The sequence below is a fragment of the Thamnophis elegans genome, chromosome 1 (genome assembly GCF_009769535.1).
Source record: "Thamnophis elegans isolate rThaEle1 chromosome 1, rThaEle1.pri, whole genome shotgun sequence".
In the NCBI taxonomy this organism is placed as follows: Eukaryota; Metazoa; Chordata; class Lepidosauria; order Squamata; family Colubridae; genus Thamnophis; species Thamnophis elegans.
In genome coordinates this window covers 112384608-112405224 of record NC_045541.1, presented here as the reverse complement: position 1 = coordinate 112405224, position 20617 = coordinate 112384608, and the positions used below count along the sequence as shown (strand labels likewise).

Here is a 20617-nt window from a genome sequence, read left to right as displayed (position 1 = left end):
TCAAACTAGGTAAAATTATATTAGAAGAAATTGCAAAAAAAAAACAAGATAAATGTGTATGTTTTGAGAAATATGTACCAAACTACATTCAAATTTTTAAAAATAGCCTTAAGTTCAAGCAGAAAAATGACATAACTGAGAAAAGGTAGATACAAAGATTCACAAAAATGAGTAACTATGAGAAATAGATAATACATGATAGGTAATACATACGCAGCCAGAATTTTCCAGAGTCTTCAAAACTGGCTGGTCACCAGAAAAGTTCTTTGCTCTTTTTTCACACCATAACTCATAATGGGCATTATATTTGAAAAACTGTTTTCCATCGTTTGAAGTCATTGCGTTAAGATCTTCCTTGGACACATCTCCATGTGTATCTGTACCACTTCCAACATGGGGTAGATAATGACAAGGGAAGAAAAAAAAAGCCTTACTGTTTGAGATATCTTTTTTTTTTAAACACCCTCCTCAGAGATATCCACCATTGCTTTTCATGGGGTGTCTCTCAAAAAAAAGTTTCCCCAGATATTTTTCTCATACTCTAAGTCCCTGGTTATTTTAAAGAACCTTTTTTAACCTGATGCCCTCCAGATGGGAAGAAATTCAGTTTCCTGTGTTTTCAGCCAGCAGAGCCAAAGGTCACATTAGCTGGGAATTCTGAGAGCTGAAATCCCAAGACAGTTGGAAGGCACAAAGCTGAAGATTGCTATGTCTAAGAGTTCTATTTCTGATGCTGCCTTTAATCTGTTGCCCCAACCGTTTTTTACCAAAAGATTAATGCCTATAACTTTATTCTTTGAATAGATGCAGGACTTTTCAAGACTGAGAGCTCTAGAAGAAGAGTGTTCATTTGAACACAAGCCAACCAGTGGTAGGATTCAAAAAATTTTACTACCTGTTCTGTGGGCGTGGCTTGTTGGACATGGCAGGAGAAGGATACTGTAAAATCTCCATTCCCTCCCAATCAGCTGGGACTTGGGAGGCAGAGAATAGACGGGGGAGGGGCCAGTCAGAGATGGTATTTACCGGTTCTCTGAACTACTCAAAATTTCCACTACTGGTTCTCCAGAACTGGTCAGAACTTGCTGAATATCATCTCTGGTGCCAACCCCCTTGACACTTTACACTCTTTTGTGCCATACTTAAAAAAAATTTCCTCCTTTGTTTTTTTGCTCATTTAATAGTTCAATAATTGGGACTGTGTGAAGAAATCTGAAATATTGAAATAACAAGTGTCACCAAGTGTTGAGTCTTTGCTTTGCAGTCTTGAATTAAAAATACTGATCCAAAGAGAGGTGGGGTGGGAGGAAAGGGGTGAAATCAACAAAATTAAGATGGTGGCTGCAATCATGCCCACCCCTTTTCATATGCATTGCTCATGCAACAAAAAAGAGGTGTGGTTTCAATCATGTATTTGCTGCCTCTATCTTGACCTCTTTGACACACCTGCTCTGCAGTTCCTCTGCATGCATCTAGTTATTTCAAATATTAAATTTCAGATTGGACCCCTCTCATGTCCTCTGACCCAATGGATGATCAAAAAATATGGGTGTCAACGTACCATCACCTTTTTTGCCTTTGCAGAGCCGGGGGTGCATGTGGTTTGTGTGTGATGCATCCAGCCCACGGGCTGCCAGTTTGACACTTCTGATCTAAAAGAATCACACTGGTGATTCTGAAAGATGTGGAAAAGATTCAAAATAGAATAGAACAACGAAGGGACCTTGGAGGTCTTCTAGTCCAACCCCTTGCTCAGGCAGGAAACCCTATACCATTTCAGACAAATGGTTGTCCAATCTCTTCTTTAAAACTTCCAGTGTTGGAGCATTCACAACTTCTGGAGGCAAGTTGTTCCACTGATTAATTGTTCTGTCAGGAAATTTCTTCTTAGTTCTAGGTTGCTTCTCTCATTGATTCGTTTCCACCCATTGCTTCTTGTCCTGCCCTCAAGTGTTTTGGAGAATAGCTTGACTCCCATACATAGTGTTTCCCATACAGAAAATCTTTGGAATTGTGCAGAAATCCAGATTTGTTGGAGGGGAAAGTGATTCAGAAACACATACAACATATATATTCAATTTGTATCTGTGCAAACCTATCTCACTTTATGAAGTCAATTAAGCTTAAACTGTCTAGAACAGGGGCCCAAATCTATGCCCAGAGCTAGAACATTGCAACATTGCAACAGGTGAATAAATACTTTTAACTAAATCAAAATACATGTGCCTTAGGGCATGTACAAAGTCCTTTTAATTATCCATTAAAACAGCCAGCCAACATTTGATATGAATAGAACAGCTACTCAGTTGTTTGGTGCAGCCTCCGGGCATTTTGGTTTTCTAGTTTTTTCTAAGCACAAAGTTTCTTGTTCTCTTCCAGTCCTAAAGCTATGAAGGATTTTTTGAGTTCAATATCTGGCAATTTTAGCAGAACTTTGTATGTTTTTCTCAACCATTTCTAAGCATAGATGCTTCCCTTTCAAAAGCTTTTCCCCCTCACATTGAGACTACTACTGCATTCCTGTGGTATTAGTAACAACTTTGATTCTCCAGCTATAAAATCTTATTGCTGATTTCCCATTAGGTAGATTGTACAGTGACAAAGACGGGAGGGAATAAAAACCAAAGTCATTGTAGCTTTGAAGAAGTTTTGCAAGACCATATCTTGTCTGTCTGTTGACTTGGCCTTGACAACTATAGATTTTACTACTGCCACTTTTTTAAAAAAAAACATCTTGTTCTTCCTCCATGGAGCAAGGAATGTGTCTCCTCACAGACTTATCCCAATCGCTCATCTATTTCCAAATATGTCTTTATTAAAATTGCTGCCTTATTCCAATTGTTGATATCAAGGAAAGAATAAGGCTGCTTCAAGCAGATGGGTTTTGATGTCCTGAAAAGCCATGACATGGCAATGTATAAATTACATCTTTAAATATGTCTAAGGCAGTATATGTATGCTATTAGAAAGATAGATCTGTAAAAGGTCAACAAACTGAATGTTATCATTGTTTAGGGCACGCATTGTTTCAAATGTGCTGATCTTCAATTTCCATAATCTCCACCCATTGTGGCCAATCTGTCCAATAAATCTGCTATCTAGAATGATACCTAATATTTAGCTCCATGATAGGGCCAAGTAACTGAGAGAAGGCTCGATTTCATGTTAGCCTTTGTTAATAAAATGCTTTAGGAGGTCTTTGTCAAGATATCATTAAAGGTATCATTCTAAATTTTCTTCACTTAAAAACCAAAATAGAACCTGAACAACTGATCTAAATTAGTGTTGCTTCTTTCCCAAATTTTCTACAAATTTTCATAGGCTTTTTTCCCTTTTTCTCATGATTTAAAATGGAAACCAGTAACCTGTTTATTGTCATAATCACAGAATTTTGCACAATGGTGAGAGCGTCAAGTAGTAAAAAGTTTGAATCCCACCACTGTGCAGCAGGTCCCATCCCCAAGGGCGATACACCTTGTGGGACCCAGAAGAAGGGCCTTCTCCGTGGTGGCTCCCTCTCTTTGGAACATCACTCCCCCAGAGATTAGAAAGGCTCCCATTCTAATACTCTTCCAGAAAGCGCTGAAGACCTGGTTCTGCCAGCGGGTCCTCGAGACCCAGAGCAGGATGGAGCCCATTAAATGGCTCGTATGTTCTGCTGTCGCCAGAGCAGGGGATGGGTGATGGGTGGTGATTTTATTATATTATACTATATTAATTTATTTGATTCTTTTTATTAGTTTTATTGTTTTAAATGTGGTTTTATATTCTGTAAGCCATCTTGAGTCACCATGGGCGAATAGGTGGCAATATAAATTCAATAAATAATAAAACATTTCAGCAGAATTATATTTTGGATGTGTAATCAGCAACCTCCTCAGCAGAAATAAGATCCACAGGTTCTGTTTGCTTCCTAGTACAGAGATCCACCGCACCAAGCTAGCATAGAAATCATATCAAGTTGCCTTCTTATGATTAGTTTGACTAGCCACAGCTTAGCTGTCTAAGGATACAGTAGGGAAAGGGCGTATCTTGAACTTTTGGAGAGAGCATTGGTTTGGGAAGGCTACTTTAAAGCATTTCCACTTATAGGATACCTTCCTTTTTAACCAAATCTTTTCCTAGGCTGGATCTACACTGACATTTCTTCTGATTCTGCAATGGTAGTAGTTTTCTAAAATGTACTTCTTGTTCATTGCTTCTCAGGACTTGCCATTAAACACACACACATATTTATGAGAATAAACAATCACTGAAGAAAGTTGTGGGATCATAATGTTTGATGATGAGTTCTCTTTCTTATGTTCTTCAGTCACACATTTATATGTGTGTGTGTGTGTTGCATTATTTATTCATCAGCACATATGTTGCATTTGTGCTGATGAATAAATAAAGGGAGACTAGTATAGATCTATTTCAAGCTATTTAGCTCTCATCAGCTAGCCATACCCTTACTGGGAATCGAACCTGAGCTGTATTACATATCAGACAGCTATATTAGCCGCTAAGCCATAGGCTCTATTCCTTTATCAGATAGGCCAGGGAAATAGGTATGTATTGTGTCACAACCCCTGATATGCCCAAATCTGGGAGGAAGCATACTGCTTCCTTTCTCTATCTATCGGCTCATCACAAGAGACCATCACGACAGAAAGCCATTATTTTTACTGTTGCCTTTGTTACATTTGTGTTGCATTTGTGCTGATAAATAAATAAAGGGAGACTAGTATAGATCTATTTCAAGCTATTTAGCTCTCATCAGCTAGCCATACCCTTACTGGGAATCAAACTTGGGCTGTATTACATATCGGGCAGTTATATTAGCCACTATATATATAAAATATTTATATTCAGATACCACCTCTACATTCTTAAAGACACAAATACTTGTACTTCACTCTGGTGTTTGCCATATTGCTGTTAAAGTTATTATTCATTGCCTCCTTTATCAGTATTCTTAGCTGAATAAGTATGTGACTTGGGGCACATGCAGAAGAGTTTAAAAAAAGTCAAGATGGCAGCTACAATAATGTAATCAAAACCCTGCCTCATTTTACATGTGTTGCTACAACTGAATAGTCACAGCTGCCTTTAAAAAAAAATTCCTGTGGACACCCTGGTATGGCAAATAGTATAGTGCAAAACCTACTGTGACATGAGAACAAAGCACCTCCCTTGTAAGCGTGAGAGAAAAGTAGGTGCTAGAGAGAAAGGCCAAATGTGTTTGGCAGCCAATGGCCCTGAAGTTGCAGGCTCCAGTTTCTAACACGTTTGTTTCTTTAGCCTAATTTTCAGTCTGCAGAAATGAAAACCATCCATTCTTCACAGTCACTGTACTTTTAACATCCTGTCCTTCTGAATAATCACTTTGGGGAAGCAGAGATTGTTGCATTCTGCCTCTCATCCTGCCTTTGGTCATTATCAACTTTCTACTTAATTTCCTAAATTGGTTTTATCAGCAAATCAAATCTTAATTCCTTAATCCCTTCAGAAAATGTATCCAACATGTCTGCCTTTTTCACAGCAGCTTTTTATAAGTGATTGTCATATCTACAAATAATCACTGTATTGCAATATTATCTTCATAAATGGTCTGAAAATTATCATAAAGTAGTTAGTGGGAGGGCAGGGAGTGTTTTTTTTACCGGAAATTATGTCAAGTCAACAAGTGAATGATACATCATGTGTGGATCTGGGCTATAATAAGATGCCGATTAGGATGAACTGACGCTACTTATTTGTAATCTTACTTTTTACTGATTTATACGGTTGCGAAGTTTTTCACCTTTCTGTTGTATAAAACCCCTTTTGTACAAGAGGTTGACAAAATAGGCTATTTTATTTTAAATAGGGGTAAGTGCTATTTTGTTTTAATATTTAGCAATAGCAATAGCAGTTAGACTTATATACTGCTTCATAGGGCTTTCAGCCCTCTCTAAGCGGTTTACAGAGTCAGCATATCGCCCCCACAGTCTGGGTCCTCATTTCACCCACCTCGGAAGGATGGAAGGCTGAGTCAACCTTGAGCCGGTGAGATTAGAACCGCTGAACTACAGATAACAGTCAGCTGAAGTGGCCTGCAGTACTGCACCCTAACCACTGCGCCACCTTGGCCAAACAAATACAGGTACTGCTCGACTTACAATAGTTTGTTTAGTGACTATTCAAAGCTATAACAGCACTGGAAATAAAGGAACTTGCCACGGTGTTTCACACTCACGACCATTGCAGCATCCCCATGGTCCCATGATTAAAATCTGGATGCTTGACAACTGACTCATATTTATGACTGACTCATATTTATGACGGTTGCAGTGTCCCAAGGTCATTTGATCACTTTTTGTGACCTTCTGACAAACAAAGTCAATGTAGAAGACAGATTCACTTAACAACCCTGTTCCTAACTTAACAACTGCAGTGATTCACTTAGATGTGGCAAGAAAGATTGTAAAATGGGCCAAAATTCACTGAACAAATGTCTCACTTGGCAACAATTGTGTCGTAAGTTGAATATGTCATTTCAATATTTAAATGACATGGGTTTTTTTTGTTTCTGTAGTGTATGAGACCCTGACTTTGAAAAGCTTCTAAGTAATTTACAAGATTATGGAAGTAGAATAGAAATAAAAGAACAAAGCACACACAGATACACATACCAAACACACAACCAAAAAGTTTCATAGCTTTTGACCCACCAAGGGAAGCAATTCTAGCTGAAACATCCTCTAGCATAGTAAAAGCATGCTTGCTTTCTAGAACAATCAGCTTTGGGTAGCTTTTCTGAATGAAAACAGTATCTAAAGTCTCCTTGTCTACAAGCTTAATAAGGGTTTCCCCTTAATCCCTTCCTGATCTGAGCATGTTCAGTTTGAAATAAGGTTTTGAAACAAGGACACTTTCCCACCTACCACCCAAATTACAGAATCTAAGAAATCGTACTTAAGCAGCTTATTCCCCATTAAATACATTTGTTCTTTTACACTTATCAAACACAGCCATGCTTCTGTCTGGAGTTTGATTTAGTCGTTCCATTTTCCAAAGAACATTGCCAGAAAATTTATTTTTTTTTAAAAAAAATGGTTAAGTTCATGCTTATCTGATTATTCTTTGGCCTTCACTGCTTCACTTCATCCAGCTTCATTTCTTTTTCTTGAAACGTTAAGGCAGCGCTTCCCAAACTTTTCCCTCATTATCCAAAACGGCTTATCAGGAAGTCCTTTTTACCCCATGTAGGTGAATTTAAAATCAATTGAAATGTCTCTGTTGTGTTTAGGTTTGCAAGTCAGGCAAACAAAGACCACTTTTACCCAATTTAGGGTAATTTACCAGGTTTGGGTGTTAAGGGATAATTTCACAGCTATGCCAGGAAGGCCTTTTAGCCTGGAGTTTGCCTTTTAAAAAGTGCAAAAGCCCATTTTAACTCTCATGCAGCTTTGCAAATTTTAGACTGCAACGTTATGAATGTGTGTTCCATAGTACTCTTCTCTTTCGCAAAGCATGGTTTCTTTATTTGACTTGGCCTATAAGAGTTCCCAGTTTGAATCTAAGACATTTTCAGTTCCAGCTATTAAGCTGATCCATTTCCCTTCTCCTCCACTTCAAGCAAGGTGGCAGCACTACTGCCGGCAAAGGTTATGTTGTTATTTCCATTACATCTCAGTGTAACCCCATTAACTATTCTGTGCACTCCCAGAATCAGTAGAAGCACAACTGTTTGAGGGCACAGCAACAGGGATATGACTTTTCAGTAGCTTGATGCTTGCAATCTGTATTGTGGCAACCATACTACATATCCTCTGGAAAAAGCCTCCAAAACAAATCAGCTACCCAGAAAAACAAAAAAGATAAAAATCATGCATCTTCACCTTAAACATAATATGTATTTATTTCAATTAAATAAAGTGACTGATGGAGAAATAATGAAGAAGACCACAATGAAGAAAGAAAAGGCCTTTGTCCCAGTAGGTCAACTTATTTATGCACAAGGAAAGATTGAAGGCCAGCAGCACTCAGACATGACGGCTCAGCTAGAACAAATTCTAACTAAAGTAGTGTTTCTCAACCTTGGCCATTCTAAGATGTGCTGGTCTTCAACTCCTAGAATTCCCCCAAAGAATTCTGAAGTCCAGACATCTTAAAATGGCCAAGGTTAAGAAACACTGTAGCAAAGGAACAATGTGAAGGCAGAAGACAAAGAAGTTAGGGAATGGGTTCAGATTAGATGTGGTTTTTAAAATTAAGAATAATATAAATTCTATGAATCAATTTTTCTGAATACTGTGAAATCAGATTAGTTTGAAACTAAATCAAATACTTTTGTGCATTCTATATAATACTAATAATCATATAATCATTTTCCATAAATTTCATCCTTCAGAATAAAAAAATATTATGTACAAAATATATGTTTATCTGAAAATAGTAAATAGTAAATAATTACTACAGGCAAGTACTGAGTCTAAGAAAATCCCCTACATTTTTGTCCCATAGAAATAGGCAAGCTAAACTGAATTCTCCTTTGAAAATTCATAGATCACTAGTGTATACAGGTAATCCTTGACTAACAACCACAATTGGTACCAGAATTTTGATCACATGACCTGGTGGATGCTGTGACAGTTGTAAGTGCAAGTATTTGTTGTAACTCACCTTTTTCATACTATTGTAACTTCAAATGGTGGCTAAATGAATGGCTGTAAGTTGAGAACTACCTGTATAATTTCTGGGTAAATGATGGTTCTGTTAATAGGAATGCTGAGGGTGGGTGTAATCAGGCAATTAGAGTTCCACCTCTTCTTACAAGCATGTAATGTGTGCGTAAAAGGGATGGGCTTTCATTGCCCAATCATCATTTTGATTCTGTTGACAGCCCCACCCTCCATCCAATGGGTGCCCCCAGTATCATAGCTATGGGAGGAAAATGATATACTGCAATTTTTCCATTACATAATGCAAGTACAGCACAACTCATTGAAACACCTAGGAAAAGTATGCTATATATAGTTTATTACACAAAGCACAGAGAGTAGACAGTACCATGTCCATCACTAACAAGATTATGATCCCAAGCTGCTGATCTACAGTGATTTTGCTTTTAAGACCCATTGCCTGTCACTATTTTAATCACTGCATCTAGGTAGCAAATTGATCCACTGAAAATGGGATACAATTTCTAAAGTGCTTTTAGCCAGGTCATTCCAATGATGTTCTGGTAATTTTAGTGAACAGATTACTTTGATTAGGGTATCTTGTAGTCCAAAGAAGCAGATCTCTATGAAAAAGAAAGCCTGCATCTCTAATAGAGATGAAAGATTCTCATAATTTTCCCATGCCCAAAATAGAAGTGCCCTCTTGTTGCAACAGCATTATGGTGGAGCAGAGTGCAGCCTTTGCAGAGGATTCAGAGCCCCCACCCCCCCAAACAGAGGGGATCCAGAAATGGCGAGCTGTCAGCTAGCAACTACTTTAAATGTGGGGACAGACTTACTTGGGTGTCTGTGGTCCTTACGCCCCCTTTAGTCATAACCAAGAATATCCTATTGTTTTAACTATCAGATGAGCACAGCCTCTCTATTCAATATGTGATTAATGAAAAATCTATCTATATTTGCCAGGGAAGCAGTCAGGGCTGTGTAATCAGCTAAATGTAGATGAATTGGTGGTGTTTTGAGTAATTCTGAATGTCTGGTATTACGCAATGAACCAGTTTTGCCATTAATTCATATTATTGCCCCAGCTCTTCAATGGCTGGGAAAGATCTTTCCTTCATCTGTTATTCTCCCCACACACCCAGCTCCCTGCAAACTGGTGATGTTAGAGAAATTGAACCTGTGCTGAGGATTTCAGAAAGAGGAAGGCAATAATTCACTCATTTGCAAGCAAGGAGGTTTATAAAGCTTGCTTACTCTGAAACTCTCTGCTGGCCTGAGAAATCTTGTAAGTCCCAATTCATGTGTTTTAAGAAAAGAAAGAAAAGAAATGCAACTCTCCTACTTACTCCCCCCCCCCCGCGCGCCCTCCTTATTGGCATAAACCTATCTTAATCTTAAATCTATTTTTGCTCGGACTCTCTTTTGAAGAGTAAATACTAATGTCCTTATATTTGGAAGAAGTATATTGTTTCCCCACTACAAAATGCGAGTGCTGAATGCCTTGGAAATAAATATCTCGGGTACAACTAGATGAACTTTGAGGTACATAAGCTCTCTGCTCCTGCATCGCTGGAAAAAGCTCACATCTGGAATCGAAATTTGCAAAGCTACCGCCTAATTAACTCCCCTTTTCACATCCCGCAGCTTCAGCGATCATTCAGATCTTGCCAATTTCCTGTGTGGCGGTCTCGGAAGTGTGCAGAAACCAGGACGATTCCTCCCCTCGGGAAAAGGCTTCTGGCCGGACCCCATCACGTCTTGGGACACCAGGACCTTCTTCCACTCTAGCCGCCCCCCACCCGCCCCCCACCCGTCTTTCAATCCGATCCCGGCTCGATCCCACAAGTGTGTTCCATCCTTATTCTCCTCTTCTCGCTCTGCAAACCGCATCTCTTGATGTCGCTGACAAGCTACCTCGCCAATGCCAGCCCGCTTCTTCCTCCGAGGCGGCTTCATCCCATCCCCCGCACGCCGGTTCCCAAGCCTGGTGCCGACAACTCGAGCAACAACAGTCGCAAGACTTTGGCGCGGCGCGGGACCCCTTCCCAGCCCCCCCCCCGCTTCTCCCTCGCCATCCCCATCACTTCGTAGCTCATCCCCAGTTGTAAATGCTGCCATGGTTACCGGGAAAAATGCTGGAATAAATACAGCAAGACCCGGGCACGAGCTACGCTGCCCCCCTCCGCCCCCCCCCACCGCTTTGCCACTCCATCTCTTCCTCCTCGCCAGCAGCATCCCCTCGGCCAACCTCCCCGCAAACTCGGCCGACGCTTCCACACCTCCACGCACTTCCTCCCCCCCTCCCACGCCCGCGCAGCATCTGCTTCTGCAGCAAGGCAGCCGCGGGAATGGCCAACACACCGCGAGCACCGGTCTCCGGGAGCCCAAGGGAAGGGGAAGAGGGGCAAAGCCGCACTTACGAGAAGGGGGACGGTCCTCTCTTCTTTATGGAGCTCGACTTTGCCGGAGCTTCTCTGCCCGCTCTTCACGCCGCCGCCGCCGCCGCTGCTGGGAGACCGGCTGGAGGCGGCCGAATGAGGCTTGCTGTCCTGCCACAAGTAATAGAAAGTGCCCAGGATCCAGGCTACGGTCAGGATCGCAATGGCATTAGCCCGGATCCGCCTCATTGCGGGACCTCCGGGCTGCCTGGGAGCTCCGAGTCAGCTGAAAAGAGGTTCAGCTCTCGGGGAGGCGAGGAGAGAAAGACAGCGAGAGCGATGGTGACACCCGAGTCTCTCTCCCTCCCTCCCTGTTTGGCTGGCTCGAGCGGTCACAGCTGTTTGTAGGCGCTCTCGTCTCCCGGCTGAGTCCCGCAGAGCGAAAAAGAGAGTGAGAGAGATACCGAGGAAGACCGAGAGGAAGAGAGCGGGAGGCAGGTCTTCCGGGTCCTAACGCCTTCGATGAGACCTACGAATATCTGCTCACCCCTTGGACTACTCAGCCATCCAAGCGCTTGCAGGATCCAATCTGGGTCGGTCCCCGGGACCAGTTTATCGCGCGCAGCCCCGATCGCTCAAACAAGCAGTGGCGGTTGTGTTATCGCCTTCCTGATTTTTTTCCCCCTATCCTGTTGGGGGCAATGGGGAAGGCTGGATAGGCTTTCATTTCAAGGCTTTTGAAAAGACTTGGAGTGGGGAGGGTTGTATATTGTGATGCTCTCCTAAATTCTCCTGAAGCAGCAGCGAGTGCTGTTAAAGGCTGCCGTGGAAAGTCATCTCCCACGCTCGAGTGCCGCTGCTGGTGGGCTCATTCATAAAGCCACCATTATAATTTGCCCACAGTTGATATCAAATGTGTCCGATGCCAAGAGGGGGCCAAGATGCAGTTCCGATCATGGTGGGCTATAGGACAAACCAAGTCCCTAGAGAAAGAGAAAAGCTTACCCTTGCTAACCCAAAGTGTTCAAAAACAGGGACACTGAAAGCAGGAACAATTGGAATATTAGACTTCTGCTTACAAAGGATGCACAATATCTTGCCATCATACTTTGGATGTAATCCTGCAGCCTCAGAATCCAGCAGTCGGCAATATCCAAAGATTGAATTCCCATCAGTGTTAACAAGAACCTCTTTGAATTGAGAAGTGGGGGATGTTTACAGGCTAATTTAAATTCAGGGTCTTTACTGACAGGTGCTGTTGAATTTCAATCCTGAATGTCGTTAAGGTAAAGGTAAAGGTTTCCTCGCACATATGTGCTAGTCGTTCCCGACTCTATGTGGGGCGGTGCTCACCTCCATTTCAAAGCCAAAGAGCCAACGCTGTCCAAAGTCATGTGGCCGGCATGACTAAACGCCAAAGGCGCACGGAACGCTGTTGCCTTCCCACCAAAGGTGGTTCCTATTTTTCTACTTGCATTTTTACATGCTTTTGAACTGCTAGTTTGGCAGAAGCTGGGACAAGTAACAGGAGCTCACTCCGTTAGCAGCATTAGGGATCCGAACCGCCAGAAATACTAGTAGTTCCTTCCCTCTGGGAAGGCATGACCAGCATGATTAAATGCCAAAGGCACATGGAATGCTGTTACCTTCCCACAAAAGGTGGCTCCTTTTTTTCTCCGTGCATTTTTACATGCTTTTGATATGCTAGGTTGCCAGAAGCTGGGACAAGAAACAGGAGCTTACTCCCTTACGTGGCACTCGGGATTTGAACCACCAAACTGCTGACCTTTCTGATCAACAAGCTCAGTGTCTTAACCACTGAGCCACTGCGTCCCCATCGAATGTCATTAAAATAAATGAAAACTTTCTGCTCCACTGAAGTCCCTAGAAATGAAATAGGACAACTGTTGGAATCTGGACCTCACTAGATGGTTAGTTCTGGCAATTCTCGGACTGAGTTCATTGAGAATTAAGAGAGTTGAAGTCGAAAGCACTTCAGGGTGAGGAAGATTGATGCCTATAATAAAGCAGCATCCTCATCTTTCCTGAGGAAAAGGGCCTAAACTCCACTTCTAAAAGAAAATGCTGAAGCGGGTCATTGCAGAGAGAAGGGCCTTTGTGATACTGATGATTCAGATGTGATTCAGACTCTTGTCTCAGCTGGAGGCAACTAGCAAACACATTCCCCTGGGAAGGTAACTTTATGAGGAAGAGGAAGGAGTGAATTCAACAGCTTTCAAAAGGATGGCACTAAAAGAGTTCACCTTTTGCTGGAGAAACAGGAAAGAGACCTGTGGTCCGTTTATGACCAACAAGACTTCAATCCTGTGACCGAAGGCTTATGCTCAGGAGAATTCTAAAAATATCTACTGAAGGAAAAAGGGATCCAGTTCTATGAATGACAAACATTTTACCCATGTAAAACCCTCAGTTTACATCATTATCTGGAGTCATCATTATCTGAATTGTCCTGAATCACTAAAAAAGTAAACATGGGTTGAATTCCAGTTGCTCAGCTTCCCCATTGCAAAGGTCTTAAGGAGACTTGTTGCTTAGAGTTGGGATCTCCAACCTTGGCAACTTTAAGAATTATGGACTTCAACTCCCAGAATTCTTCACCCAGCAACGCTGGCTTTTTGTTTTTAAATGATAATAGAGGTTTTTTTTAGTTGTCTACAGTCTGTGAGAACTTTAAAAACTGTATTAAAAACGCATCCACATTCATATAGAGAAAGGTATATATTTTTTAAAAGGTCAAGAACAGCAACAATAAGAGCAATAGATATGGCAACTAAACTCTGAAGTTCTAAAACACCAAAATGGTGGGTGGATCTTTCCATTGATTATTCTCTGCCAACACTTTTCTGATAAAGAAAGTCTATCCCATTTCATAACCCTTAGAACAAAGGAAGCATATATGAACATGCAAAGGGAACATTCATAGAGGTGAATATTTCAGTTGCTTCAATTATATGTACAGTATGTATGTGACACATTCACCAGACAATTAGGTCATTTTGGAAGCCAAAGTTGGCTGTGTTTCTCTATATATTCAGTGGCAAAGTTATAGTTTGCTGAAATGTGAATACTGAAATAATGACTGCACAGCTGCCCTGGCCACATTTATTTCTTCCTCTTTGTTTCTCCTGACATGAAGGTAATCACTGGCCCGTTCTTCAGAGCTCATCTGTATCAATTTTATAGATATATTGAAAAATCCCCTCTGTTCCTTCCCCTTCAGAACACACCTCTGCCAATCTGACTACCACTAACAAGCACAGAGATTATGAGCATGCAGAAAAACAGGTAAGAGTCAAAGCACAGCCGCCAAACTATTTTACAAGAAAATGAGTAACTTTCTATCATAGCCTTCTCTAATCTGGTATGCTCCAGATTAGTGGACTACTAACTCCCCAGAGTTCTCTTGTCAGTGTGACACTGGCCATCGTGACTGGGAAATTCTGGGGTTCTGCAATGACAAAATTCTGAGTACTCCCATTTGTTCCATTTTCCGCCATAGAGAAGACAGAACTTCACAAAGGTTACCATTTGTTTGGAGCAGTTTTGTGAGAATCTCTATTATTCTATTTTTGGCAGATTTGGGAAAGGGGGAGCAAGGTTCTGCACCTGATCCATCCAGAAAGCTTATACAGTATATAGAGGGTGGGGAAGCTTTAAGTGATCTGGTTAATAACATTAGATTTTCAAACCTAATAAAAGTCCAAGAGATGGAGATTGACCATACGTTGCTCTAAGTTCAGCATTATGCAGGAAGCTAGAATTTTACAACTAGAAGACAGGCTGCTCATCCATTCCTTAGCCTTTTTTTTTCCTGGAAATTTTTGTTGAGTGGAAATGAACACATCTGAATTTTGCTTATTGCAAGTCCTTTCATGGGACACATTCTCCAATTCCTTCCAACTGAGTCATTTAGAGAGTCAAGCTATGTAAAAGAGGTAGCAGTGGAGACATACATCCCAAAGTGACAATAAATGGCTATGTTAACTGTCCTCTTGAGAAAGGAGCCTCTTCTTTTACTCCAGAAAATCTTAAAAGAATTGGGAGCAGAAACATGGGCCTGCCACAACACCTACTAGGGTTAATGTGATGTTATTGTGGAGATCTAGGAAATTTTAAAAAGCAATTTGAACACATCTCATGAAAATACCCTCAGAAAGAATCCAGGGAGAGTCACTCCAGGTAGCACAGATATGTGAAACATAAGAAATACAACTCAATATCATTTATTGTTATCAAACTTTCCTACTTTCCCCAGAATTCCACTTGCTCAAGGAAGAAAAACAGCTAACCTTTGAAGGCATTTAGGCTCTTTTGTCAGCTTTACAAGTAATATGTTCCCTGTGTGAGAATCTTCTGCCATTGCCTGCCTTGTACAAATAGCCATCAGTTTTGGCTTTGTTGCTGTTCCATTTTTTGTTGGGGCAGAAGAGGAATGGCTCCTGGCTGAGAAATTGGCTTCAAAGATGGCAATCAATAAAAGGTTGCTTCTATTTCAAGAGGCGTGGGTATTGATGACACGAAACTTGGTAGTGATCTGGAAATCTTGGAAAATCAGTCTGCTTGCTCTTCACACAGTTTAACCTTATTCCTCCAGAGTGGAATGAATGTTGACAATCTTATTTTCATGCTAGTCCAGACTGTAGCATATTTTATTTTCTCCTTTCTTGGATCTAGAATATTTTCAGTTTCCTAACAGGTGGGGCTGCAAGCATTATCTATATGTTACTGAAACATATATGCAAAATATTATGATAGGGCATCACAATGGCTGCCCTCAGATCACTACATTAGAACACAAACTTCAGGTTTATGAGTGGTAGTTTCAAAATGCTTTACACTACACTTTACATATTTACAGTGATTGTGTGATCGTAATGTGTAAAATTCCACATCAGCTTTGAAAAGATCCCGAAGACAACGATTCTGACAGCAGACCCATTAAATGAAAAAACCCTGACTTCCAAGAATGTATGGCTAGATTACATAGGAATTCAGCAGGATTCATGTAAAGGAAGACTCAATCATCCAGGATATCTAGATACTTTTGGCATGGATGATAGAGTCTTCATTTACATTTTGGGGAGAAACCCCCTGCCCCCAGTGCATATGGCAAGGGTTGATCGATTCCAACTACTCTCTAACTCTTTGCTGACCCAAAATTTTCATTTTGATTGAAGAAGTTACTTGGATGAGTAACGAAACGTCTCAGTTTTAATAAACTTTGGTCTAATTGCCATGATTTAACCTTTTTTTAGATATTCAGCAGAATTCACTTTTGACTAGACATGGTGAGCTCTTTCTATACAATCTCCTATATCTTAATATTGAGACTATTTCCTAAAGAGATATGCAAATGCATTAAATGCTGATAACACAATAGAACCCCAAAGCTCCATAGCAGAATAAGGACCTTGAAAACAGAGAGGAGACCATGGGGAATTTCAAGGGATAATGTAGTTTAATATTTAAATCTAAGGTCCCCCTTAGTCCTTTCGTCTTGTTTTACACAAAGCCACGCTTAAGCATAGCTGTCCTCAAAGCTTAACATTTTCCTGTATTATCCTAATCACCTTATTAAATGTAAGTAGTCTTGAATCTTGAGTGCATTTCGAAACAAGCTTCTAAAAAGCCTTGTTATATATTTTCAATTTCAATTCTATTTCTATTTCAATTCTAAGATTTTCATAGTGATTTATGTCCTAATGCTTATGGCATGTGTACTCAAAAAGGCACAAAAGAATGGAGAAACTAACATTTATTTGATAGCTTCTAAAATTGTGTTCACTGTAGAACATCTTACTTCCCAAAACACATTTGGAATGTGTCCAGAAAACAATAGCTGGCTTTAACAGATGGCATTTTAGCTTTGCCTTGCTACAAATAATCAGTAGTACAAGCTATCAATTACTAATAAACTTTGTTTTTCTTTGCCTGGCCCACTCTCTCTCTCTTTATATGTGTGAGTGAGTGTGTAGGTGTGTTGATGGACATATCCTTTGAATGCAGTCAAGAATCACAATAAGAAGAAAATATTTGCCCAATTTTCAAGTGGAAAACATTGAGTTTAGATCATTCCAATGACAATCCAAGAGTTCATGACCGTCAGTAAGTCATAGAGAATGTGAGAGTGACAGAGAGAGAGAGAGAGTAAGAGATAAAGAAATCTGATCTTGGAGGTTCAAGCAGAATTAATTAAATGGAGAGTCTTTCACCAGGATTTTCTGTCCAGTTGCCTACAACTCATTTCTGCAATATGTAGATTGGCTACATATTGTGCAATGAGTTCATATAGGTACCAATGGGTTCCATACAGTTTTCTCTCCAAATCATCTGGAAAATTTGCATAGGTTACACAGAGTATGATGATTGGATACCTATCTGGCTATAATGCAGGGAATGTGTTTGGCCATTGTTAAAATAGTTCAACTTCCAGTATAGTACAGGATACAGATTCATATTGACATCATCATATTTATATTTAGAGTTGTAAAAGGCTTTGGATCAGAGAAAGATCTTTCTCTGCAGATCCCTTCAAGATGGTTCGCTAATATATGAAGACAGAGTAGATTCCTGTATCTTACCTTTCTCTTTACATCATAAGCATTCAGTTCCTCCCTCAATCTCTAGGTATTTGCTGAATATCTGAAAAAGAACCAAACTAAATTCAGTTTCACTGGATGATCCATACCATTAGCACTTCCCTATGAAGATATTTCTATGCTTTTTGCTTCCAGAGGGAAGAAGATAATGGCTACAAAGTGAATTTTTCTGTGTGCCACCTTATTAATGGCCTTCTTTTTAACCTGATGCCTTCAAATGGCAATGTGAGTTGAACTTAGAGCAATCTGCATTCTTATATCCACTAATCACTACAACCTGGTCAGAGATATATATGGCAGTTGAAATCCAATCTATCAGGAACACAACAGATAGGGGAAGGTAAGGCTCCAAATCTTTATTGAAAAAAATGATGATAGCTTATGATAATTGCTTTGGAAATATTGAAGTCTCTTGGTTAATCTTATTAGAACTTTTAGAAATTTTTACTAGCTTATATTATTGAGGCGACTACTATTTTATTCACATTTATTTTGTATTTAATATACAAACTATATAGCAATATAATATGCCTACTCAAAATAAAATATATATGGAACGACAGGATAAACAATTTTTTTATTTGTACAGGTTTAGTTTTAAATAGATTCAGTTGAAATCTACTGGGCATGCTCTCAGTGGAAATATATTTAAGTTGGGATGATCATTTTTAGCAAAAGTCCAAAAATAGTGCATCTCATCTGCCGTTATTGTAGTTCTCAGGGCAGTTAATCTTTGGTTGTCTGTTTTCTCTAGAGCAAAAGAAGGGGAGGGAGTGCTATCTGATTTACATAGTAGTTATCAAAATCCAAGGTCTGGTATATTCGATCTCAGAATGCTGATTAAATTAATTAACTTCCCCTTCCTGCAAAACCCAATCTCAAGTGCCTGGTTTGCATTTATATCAAGATATATTGCTTCAGAAGTGAAATATAAAGAGAGATTTTTGAATTACAGTCAGCGATAACCAATACTGATATACCTCGCAGATTTTGCAAACAACTGAAGAAAAAATGGATTATTCTAGGTTTGAAGAATTGACTTAGTTGAGTAATGGCTCTAAAATCTGATTTCCAGGTGGTTTTTAAAAAATATATCCTGTAATGAATCACTGTTCTTTCCATCCTTTGGAGAACAACAGCAAAATAAGTTTGACATACCATGGTATAAGGCATCTAAACTTTTGTTGATTAAACACCTGGCATAGACTGGGAGCTTTTCCTCTGAACATTCTTTTGATCTGAAAAATCAGGGCTGCAACAGGGAAGGTGTCATTCACAACAACAGAGAATGAGCCTTCTAAACACCGGAAACAATTTAAACTAAATAATGCAAAGTTCATTATTAAAAGCAACAGATTTTAACTATGTAACTTCATATACCCTATCTCTCCACAATGTAAATTTTATTCAAAATTCCAGATTTGAGCAATATGTTTATTAGGCCAACACTATTTACAACATCATATGAACGTTTTTGATGGCATAATGATTAATAAACAACGGGGGAGAAAAATGAGAACAGCTAGAGAAAGTTTGGATAATGACATAATAAACTTGCTTATCATTAAGTTACCATAAGCCTCATCATTCTTTTGACCACAATAAACTGTAGAAGCTAGTGCTCTGCAAATCTGGTTGAAATATTTTTTTACTTCATTTCCAGAAATAAAACTTTAGTGTAACAAAGTTAGTGAGATCAGGTTTACACTAATTTAAGTGCTTAATTTATGAAACTTGCCATATTTTCTAGTGTCAGTTCAGTCCTTCACAAGAACATATTTCTATATTTCTGTCACTCTATGAAACTGGACATGTTCTTCTATTAAGTTCCACACAATCTTGCTGAATCAGAAGTCATCTAGTTATGCAGAGATAATTGCTAGGAATTGCAATATGAAGTCAACAGGATGGCATCAATTAAAGCAAGGTTGTCCTATAGAAAGCAATACAAAGGTTGGGTAGAACCTACCTACTTTCTTCTGAGGATACTGCCACCATGTGGCTTTGGGTTATGTTTTTATACTAAAGTAATGATTTTGTAATTTCATTGGTTTAACCCAAACCTACAACTTTCAGATATCATTGGCTCAGTCACTTTCCTCCTTTGATTGGAGATAAACTGCATAAAAACTTTCTGGTCACATAAACAATGAAAACATTTTTAGAACAGAATTTTTGTTGTTGTTTCTGAACATCCTGATCAAGAACTCTTTCAATATTATTTGACCTACAGTACCATAACTGGCTATTAAGCATCAGTTTAAAACCCTTAATTCAAGGCAGAATATAACCAGACCAATGATACATGAAACCATATTGAAAACAATTATACCATCAACAAAACTCTTCATAATGCAGGAATATTAAAAATGAAACAGAAAATATGTACAATTTCCTTTCAAAAGAATAAGTTAAAATAAATTTTCCTTATCTTTTTGAGAAGATGGGAGGCATCTTTAAATAATTTGAAAATTAGCTGCAATTAAACAGAGAGAGCAATTATTTGATCTCAAGAATTAGGCCTTAAAATACAAAGTGTTTTTGCGATTGCAAAAGATACAGATGCTTACCACTAAGTTAGTATTTACATGCTGTGAAATCAGTCTTCCCTAAGCCAAGATGTGTTTGACAGCAAGTCCCATCAAGTTGGGAAGATAGTTTAAGCTGAAATATTCATAGTTCCAACAGCTACCAGAAGTCTGTTTTATTTTCTAACTCACAGATGGAGTAAATTCTGCTGGCATAGCTTAAGAAGGGAAAACTAATTACAGAATTTGCTTTGCAAGAGGCCTATTAGCTATATGATGATTGGAATGCATTATTTAGTTAAACTGAATATGAAATAGCCTAAATATGAAATAAATAATCTCTATATTGAAGAAAAATAAAAATCATCTAATTTTTGTTTTGAAAAATGGATATTTTTAAGATAATGAAGTTTGAGTAAAAAGTCATTGTAAAAGAAACC

General features: G+C 39.4%; 1 protein-coding gene across 1 annotated transcript in view; it reads right to left on the bottom strand.

Annotated features, from left to right (window-relative positions):
* The window catches only part of GALNT16 (polypeptide N-acetylgalactosaminyltransferase 16), a 181507-nt gene extending 170181 nt beyond the window's left edge, over nucleotides 1-11326 (bottom strand). Inside the window, exon 1 of the mRNA XM_032221458.1 lies at nucleotides 11072-11326. Coding sequence (XP_032077349.1) covers nucleotides 11072-11278 — 207 coding nt within the window. The 5' untranslated portion in view covers nucleotides 11279-11326. The remainder of the gene's footprint in view (nucleotides 1-11071) is intronic.
* Between the last annotated feature and the right edge of the window lie 9291 nt (nucleotides 11327-20617).